Source organism: Canis aureus, chromosome 5 (genome assembly GCF_053574225.1).
Source record: "Canis aureus isolate CA01 chromosome 5, VMU_Caureus_v.1.0, whole genome shotgun sequence".
Taxonomy (NCBI): domain Eukaryota; kingdom Metazoa; phylum Chordata; class Mammalia; order Carnivora; family Canidae; genus Canis; species Canis aureus.
The window spans coordinates 85,786,734-85,794,103 of record NC_135615.1 but is presented as its reverse complement, the minus strand read 5'-3'; the positions used below and the strand labels follow the sequence as shown (position 1 = coordinate 85,794,103).

At 70.1% G+C, this 7,370-nt stretch overlaps 1 protein-coding gene and 1 long non-coding RNA gene across 3 annotated transcripts in view; one reads left to right on the top strand and one right to left on the bottom strand.

Moving 5' to 3' along the window:
- Positions 1-2,384: 2,384 nt before the first annotated feature.
- SRM (spermidine synthase) lies at positions 2,385-5,706 on the bottom strand. Its single transcript, XM_077899662.1, has 8 exons — positions 5,497-5,706; positions 5,061-5,181; positions 4,861-4,953; positions 4,056-4,209; positions 3,470-3,553; positions 2,978-3,123; positions 2,771-2,893; positions 2,385-2,666 (listed from the first exon to the last, which is right to left on the bottom strand). Exons 1-8 carry the CDS (start codon positions 5,667-5,669, stop codon positions 2,646-2,648), a joined length of 915 nt encoding a protein of 304 aa, XP_077755788.1. The 5' UTR covers positions 5,670-5,706; the 3' UTR covers positions 2,385-2,645.
- Positions 5,707-5,973: 267 nt separating this feature from the next.
- Positions 5,974-7,370, top strand: part of LOC144314960 (uncharacterized) — a 5,000-nt gene continuing 3,603 nt past the window's right edge. Inside the window, exons 1-2 of one of the 2 annotated variants that reach the window (XR_013380790.1) lie at positions 5,974-6,289; positions 6,874-7,142. This is a non-coding gene — a long non-coding RNA (uncharacterized LOC144314960). Of the gene's footprint in view, positions 6,290-6,735; positions 7,143-7,370 lie in introns of those variants that run through there. The other variant, XR_013380789.1, reaches the window with a different exon arrangement.

The window sequence follows — 7,370 nt, the reverse complement described above, 5'->3', positions numbered from 1 at the left end:
ACAAAAAAATTGATTAGCATTATGTGCAGATCCTCATGACGTGTATTGAGTCAAAAGATCTTTTTTTTTTTAAGATTTTATTTATTTATTCATGAGAGACACACAGAGAGAGAGAGAGAGAGAGAGAGAGAGGCAGAGACACAGGCAGAGGGAGAAGCAGGCTCCACGCAGGGAGCTCGATGTGGGACTTGATCCCGGGTCTCCAGGATCACACCCCGAGTGGAAGGCAGATGTTCAACCGCTGAGCCCCCCACACGTCCCTGAGTCCAAAGATCTTATTTTTTTTAATTTTTATTTTTTTAAAGATTTTTATTTATTTATTTATGATAGTCACAGAGAGAGAGAGAGAGGCAGAGACACAGGCAGAGGAGAAGCAGGCTCCATGCACCGGGAGCCCGACGTGGGATTCGATCCCGGGTCTCCAGGATCGCGCCCTGGGCCAAAGGCAGGCGCCAAACCGCTGCGCCACCCAGGGATCCCCTTTTTTTTTTTTTTTTTAAAGATTTTTATTAAGTCCAAAGATCTTAAAAAGAGTTTTTGAGATTTGGTAAAAAGTTCAGGGCTGAGCTGGTGATGAGTTTATTAAAAATGACGCAAATGCGAAGCTGCGCCTCCGGGGGAACAAGAAGCGGAGCAGGGTGTCTGGGTCCCCGGCCAGAGCCGAGGTGGGGCAGCCGCGGGCAGGGTGGGCTCAAGGATGGAGAGGACCGACCCCAGCTCCCTGCAGAGGGTCACCAGACTGGGGGAAAGAGGAGACCGACGTGGGGGAAGCCAGAGGCGTCAGCGGGCCGAGGGGTGCGGGCACCTTCCTTCCGATGACCCCCCCACTGCCGGGGCCCTGGAAGCGCGGGGCTCAGGGGCGCTCGGATCGGAGCTCGGGCTCCACGTGGGGCGCAGACCTTAGGGCAACAAACCCCGAGAAGCTGTAGGTGGGGCCGGTCACGGCCTCGGGGTCCGGGATCCCTGGGACCTCGGGCCAGGGCCCTGCCTCGCTTCAGCCCGTGTCTACACCACGTCCGCGGGCTGTGGGGCGTCAGCCCCTGCTCGCCCCCTTCAGGGAGGCTGGCCTGAAAGCCGGGGCCGCAGGGAGACCTGCTGCAGGCACCTCTGGTGCCTGGCTCCGGCCCGACCTCCTGGGGGCCGCCGCTCCCCTCCCTCCACCGATGGGCGGTCCTGGCCCGGCCGCGTGACCTCCGCTGGGCTCCCGGAGCCCCTGGTGGCCCTGCTGGGCCCAGGGCGGCCGCTACTCCGCAGGGGCAGCTGTGGGCTCAAGGGAGGGCAGCTGCGTGGGGTCACGGCCCCGCAAGCGGCCGCCACGTCTTCCTTCCACGGACACCCGGGCGTGCGGCCCACGCAGGCCGAGCCTCTGCCTCACGCCCCTGGGCGGGGAGACCCGGGAGCAGCGTCTGGGGCGCGGAACGACGAAGCTCGCCTGCCACGTGCCACGGGCCAGACGGGGCTCAGGTCGTGAGGGGGGCGTGGAGCCCAGGGAGGGCAGCGGCTCAGGACGTGGGCCGTGCAGCCTCCGCGCCGCCCACCCCCACGACGGCCACGGTCCCAGGCCCTGGATGCCACCAGGTGTGCAGTGGTTCCCGGAGCAGGTGTGGGTGGATGGTGTCCCGGGCCCCGCCCCCTGCTGGGGCCACCCCCCCTTCCTGCCAAGTCTTTGGGGTCAAGCCGTCCAGGTGAAGGGCTGGGGAGGCCAGCTTTCCCCGAGAGTAGGGCCCCCTCCTGCAGACCCCAAGACACGCGTGGGCTGGGCCCTGTCACCCGCACCCCGAGGCGGCGGCGCCTGAACCAGGGCAGGTCTCAGGGTCAGGAGGGCGCGGGCGGGGCCCGGGGCGAGGCGCAGGTTCAGGACCTTGGAGAGGGCTCACCCCGCGGCGGCCGCACCCGCCCCATCCCTGGGGGCCACTGGATCTCGGGGAGCGCACAGGGGCAGGATCAGAGCCAAGTCAGGGCCGGCTGATGGGACCCCAGCCACGCAGCAGCGGCGGCCCCCCGTCACCTCCAGCGTCACCGCCACCCCCAGGATGGGCCCTGACAACCTTGCGAGTGACCCCAATTCCTCGGAGACAACACAGTCCCCGAGGGGCCCCACCGTGATCTCAAGCCCGCAGCCCGGGCCAGGCGGTCCCTCCATCCTCCGTGGGGCTGGGTAAAGGAACGGTCAGGGTCCGTCTGGTGACCGCTGTGGCCCCTGGCGCCACGAGAGGCCAGCCCAGGGATCCCCAAGGACCCCCAGGGAGGGCCGGGTCTGCCTGGGGACACGGGGAGGACACCGAGAGGCCAGGCGGTGGCCGGCTCGGAGCCCCACACGCCGCGCCCGACAGAGGCCGATGTGCCACCTGCCCCGGCCCCACTCAAGGTCTGGGGACACACGATTCGAATTTGTTATAAATACACGTGTTTGGTGAGTGAGGGCGACAGAAGGTGGAGAAGGTGCTGTACACAGCTGGTCGAGGCTCGGAGGTGGACGCCACAGACAGACGGACAGTCCGCCCAGCAGGGCAGCCGGGGCAGCATCTGGGGCCTGTAACACTTGCTTGGTGGGCACAGCGGCGGCCGGGGGTCGCGTCCAGGGCTCGAGGCGCCCAGCACCCCGGAGGCTCCCGCGCAGCGCGGGCAGCGGCCGGCATCTGGGCTCAGCTCACGTCGTTCAGGGCCTGGGGGGACACAGGGCCTCATCAGGAGGACGCCGGGCCGCGTGAGGGCTCAGGTGGGCCCTCGGGGGGCCCCGGGTCCCCTGCCCCACCCCCCCGCAGCCCACCTTGCGGGCGAACTCGGGCAGGACGAAGGCCGCCTGGTGCACGTCGGAGTTGTAGTACTTCAGCTGCATCTGTTCCACCTGCTTCTGTGTCAGCTGCTGCACAGGCTTCTGGAAGTCGGTGCTCTGGGGCGGGGCACGCGGGCATCAGGGGGGCGCTCCCGGCGCCCACCCAGTCCCCTCCCGGCCCCAGGAGGGCGCCCAGCTCACCGGGTTTTTGCTGCACAGCATGAAGCCTATCTGGCCGCTGGGGTAGGTGGGGATGGTGCAGTAGGCGTAGGCCACCACGGGGAAGAGCGACTTGCAGAACTGCCGCATCTGCTTGATGAGGTCCAGGTGCAGCCACTGACACTCGCCTGCGGGGAGCAGGGGCCTGAGTGCCAGCCACCCGCCCCTCCTCTCCCAGGCTGCAGGACGGCGCCCCCCAGCCCGCTCACCCCCAGCCTGTCCCCCCACCCTGCATCCCCCCCAGCTTGTCCCCCCGTCCCCCCAGCCTGTCCCTCCCACCCTGTGTCCCCCTAGCTCATCCCCAGCCCGTCCCATCCCCCCATCCTGCTCACCCCCAGTCGGCGCCCCCAGTCCCCCCACCGTGTCCCGCCAGCTCATCCCCCAGCCCACTCATCCCCAGGCTGTCCCCTCAGCGCGTCCCCCATCTCATCTCCCTGGCCCGTCCCCCCCCTCACGGCCCCCCAGCCCACTCACCCTGGCAGCAGAGGACGCCGTTGTCCTTGAGGGCTGTCTTCATGAGCTGGTAATAGGACTCCTTGAAGAGACTTTCTGCAGGGCCTGTGGCGGCGGGGACAAGGGACAGTGAACATGCTGTTGCCCCACAACAGACCCACGCGGCTGCCACGGGGGCAGGGCCAGGATTTGCGTCCTGGTCTGTGGATTCAGAAACCGACCACCAAGGGGGTGCTTGGGAGGAGCGCAGGGGGGTCCACTGGCCACTGCCTGGGGGGCTCCACGCTTCCATCCCATTCCCGGGGTTTACTCAGGTGTCAGGGACTGTCCACCCTGGGCCCTGGGTGGGGACTAGCTCCCACCCGCGCCCTGATGCTGCCTGTTAAGAGCAGAAAGGAAATCGGAGAGGAAGCTGGGGTCTCGGTGGGCCATGGCCAGAGCCCCCCTGTCCCCCATCAGCGTGTGACCTCGGGGCGGTGGTGTGCGCTCCCCCCTCGGCTGGGACACGTCTGGGGCTGGCCACACAGCAGGGGTGGGAAGGCACAGCCCTAGCTCTGGGCCGTCTGTCGTCCACTGCGGGCGCGGAGGGAAGGCCGGCCCCGCTCACCCATGGGGTCTGACGAGTCCGTGATGATGACGTCAAAGGCGTCCTGGTTCTGCTTCATGAACTCAAAACCGTCACCCACGTGTAGGGTCAGCTTGGAGCTGGAGTAGCCCACGGCCATGCCCGGCAGGAACTTCTTAGAGACCTGGATGACGTCCTGGGGACGGAGGAGGGACCCGGCTGGGCCTGGGGGAACCCGCAGCCGCCCCCACGGCCCGCCCACTCGGGCAAGCCAACGGTTTGTGGCAACCGGCTCAGGAACAGGGGGCCGGCCCCTGCCTGCGCCTCGGCCCACATCCCACCGCCCACCTGTCCCTTCCCAGTGACTTTCTGGCTGCGTCAGAGGGAGGAGGACCTTCCGGCCGCCCATGGTCACCTGCTTCTCATCCAGGCCTCGCTGAGACCACCGGCCACCCCCTGAGCTGTGCACTGCCCCGCCTTCACCCCTGAGCCCCGGGGTTGCCGTGCCTTTGCCCGGGCTCGCCCTCATGGGCCATCACCTCCGGGGACCGGCGCAGCGACTGGACCTGGCCGTCCACACCGTACCCCGCGCCCTGAGCACCGGCCGCCACGGAACAGACGCTCATTAAAAGCCCATGCGCGGTGCAGAGCGTGGGGGCACGGGCAGGCCCGGGGCCTCCCCGACCACCCCGTGGGGTCGCACCAGGGCCGGCCGGGCCACGCCGACTGCGCACCAGGCCCCTGCGAATCCTCCCAACGTGCTTCCCAGACGAACAAAGAGGCCGAGGGCTGGACCGGCGAGCGGCGGCCACCTCGGGGCAGGACGGCTTTGCCCGGCGGCGCTCACCTCGTCGATCTCGCACTGCACCACGGACTCCACGGACGAGTGCTTCAGCACCTCCCGCAGGACGCCCCCGTCGCCGCCCCCGATGATCAGCACCTAGGACGGGCTCGGTCAGTCGGGGGCTCCGGGCGGCTCGGCGGCCGCAGCGGGCCCGGCTCGGGCGGCTCAGGCGGTTCAGGCGCGGGCCTCGGGCCTCGGCGTACCTTGCGGGGGTCGGGGTGGCTGCACAGCGGCAGGTTCGCGATCATCTCCTGGTAGGAGAACTCGTCCCGCTCGGTGCACTGGATCACGCCGTCCAGCACCAGCACGTTGCCGTAGCTCTTGCTGGGGGCGAGTGACAGTCGGGCCGGGCCTGCCCCCCCCCCCCCCGCGGCCCGCGCCCAGGTCCCGGCGGACACGTGGCGGCGGGCGGGGCGGGTCCGACTGACGTGTCCGGGGCTGACACGTGGAGCGCGGCGCGTGGGGCCGGGGCTGTGCTGCCGCCCGGGGCCGCCCGAGCTCGGGGCCGCGGGGGGGGGGGGGGGGGAGGGGAGGGGAGGGGGGAGGGGGCCCGGGCCCGACGGTGCTGCGGGGGGCGGGGCGGGGCGGGGCGGGGGCCGCGGGGCTCGGGGCTCGGGCCGGGGCCGGGGCGGGCGGTACCTGCGGAAGACGAGGATGTCCTGGTACCGCGAGCGCTGGTGGTGCAGCAGCTGCTCCACCTGCAGCGACAGGGCCTGGCCGGGCCACAGGCTGCACGTCTCGCGGAACCAGCCCTCGTGGATGTCGGCGGGGCCGAGGCCGAGGCCGGCGGGGCCGTCGGGGCGGGGCTCCATGGCGGCGGCGGCGGCGGGCCCGGGTGCAGGCCGCGCGGAGCCGCAGCACAACGGGAGCAGCTCCGCCCGCCGCCGAGCCGCAACCTAACCCGGGCGCGCGGGGCGGGGCCTCGGCGGGGGGCGGGGCCGGGCGCGCTCCGCCAATGGGCGCGCGGTGGCGGGCGCGCGGCGCCGCCGAGGCCCCGCCCCCCGGCGTCCGGCGCGCGCCCATTGGCCGGCGGGGCTCGGCGCGGTGCCCGGAGGCTGCGCGGGCGGCAGAGGCGGCAGCAGGCTAGTGCGGCTCCGGGGCCACGTGGGTCGGGCCGGGCCGGGCCGCGCCGCCGCCGCCGCCGCCGCGCCCCGAGCGCCCCCCCCGTTTCTATATTTACCAGCGGCGCCCGGAAGGGGCCGGCGCAGGCACGTCCAGCCCCGGGGAAGCCGGGCACGCGGGCTTTTTTTTTGATTTTTTATTTTTTTACTCTAGAAACGGCGTTGCCCTTTGGAGGGTGGGCGGGAACGTGCTGCTTTCAGGAAAATGTCCAGCCGCTTCTCGGAACCCACGGAGCCCGCCGACGACCACTATCCGGCGCTCACGGCTCTGCACGCAGTTGCCCGCGCGCCGGGGGAGGGAGACGCCGGGCGTGAGCTGCGGGGCGGCGGGGACGGGACGGGGACGGGACGGGACGGGGACGGGACAGGGATGGGGACGGGGACGGGACGGGGATGGGGACGGGGACGGGACGGGGATGGGGACGGGACGGGGACGGGACGGGGACGGGACGGGGACGGGACGGGACGGGACGGGGACGGGACGGGACGGGACGGGGACGGGGACGGGACGGGACGGGGACGGGACGGGACGGGGACGGGACGGGACGGGGACGGGACGGGGACGGGACGGGGACGGGACGGGACGGGACGGGGACGGGACGGGACGGGACGGGGACGGGACGGGGACGGGGACGGGACGGGGACGGGACGGGACGGGGACGGGACGGGACGGGGACGGGACGGGACGGGACGGGACGGGGACGGGACGGGACGGGGATGGGGACGGGACGGGGATGGGGACGGGGACGAGGGACGGGGATGGGGACGGGACGGGGACGAGGGACGGGACAGGGACGGGTCGGGGGGTACAGACTCCACCTGGAGGCGGGAAGCCGTCCCCCGTGAGCCCCCACTACGCGCCGGTGTGGGTGAGTGCGAACCCCCGGGCCCACAGCTACAGTGTATCCTGCTGGAGCTAAGCTACTGTTACGGGGAAGGGGAGCGAGTCCAATAAAAGAGCCACTAGTACAGGCCTCACGCGAGGCTGTGTCTTTCATTCAGGTAAGACACAGCCCCTCTGCCCAGTTCCCGCAGGCCTGTCCAGCTTCAGTCCTACACTTACTTGGCTCGGGGTGTTTGCATCACAGCCTGTACTTCCACCATCAAGACACTGACCCCTCTGAGCTGTGACGGCCTGTTCGCCGCTGCGTCCCCAGCCACACTGTAAGCTCCAGGAGGCTGGGATGGTGTCCGGGGCCGAGCGCCGGCGGACAGGCTGAGCTGGTGCTGGAGGCCCGGGTGCTGGTCCCGGCACCTTGTAGTCAGCTGTCTTGGCTTTCCTCCAGGGACTGCACAGCTGAGCCCAGACGGGCCCTGGCATTCCAGGGTGGCCCCACAGCAGGGTGGGGGTGGGGGGCAGTGGGAGATCAAGTCCATCCCACTCCTCTTGCA

What these genes read in the sequence shown, in the direction of transcription:
- SRM (XM_077899662.1), bottom strand. Translation starts at nt 5,669, where the DNA reads ATGGAGCCCCGCCCCGACGGCCCCGCCGGCCTCGGCCTCGGCCCCGCC. An exon ending in CGGCGTCCTCTGCTGCCAGG is followed by an intron (nt 3,124 to 3,469) that starts GTGAGTGGGCTG and finishes TGCTCCCCGCAG; the next exon opens with GCGAGTGTCAGTGGCTGCAC. An exon ending in TGCCCGAGTTCGCCCGCAAG is followed by an intron (nt 2,667 to 2,770) that starts GTGGGCTGCGGG and finishes GTGTCCCCCCAG; the next exon opens with GCCCTGAACGACGTGAGCTG.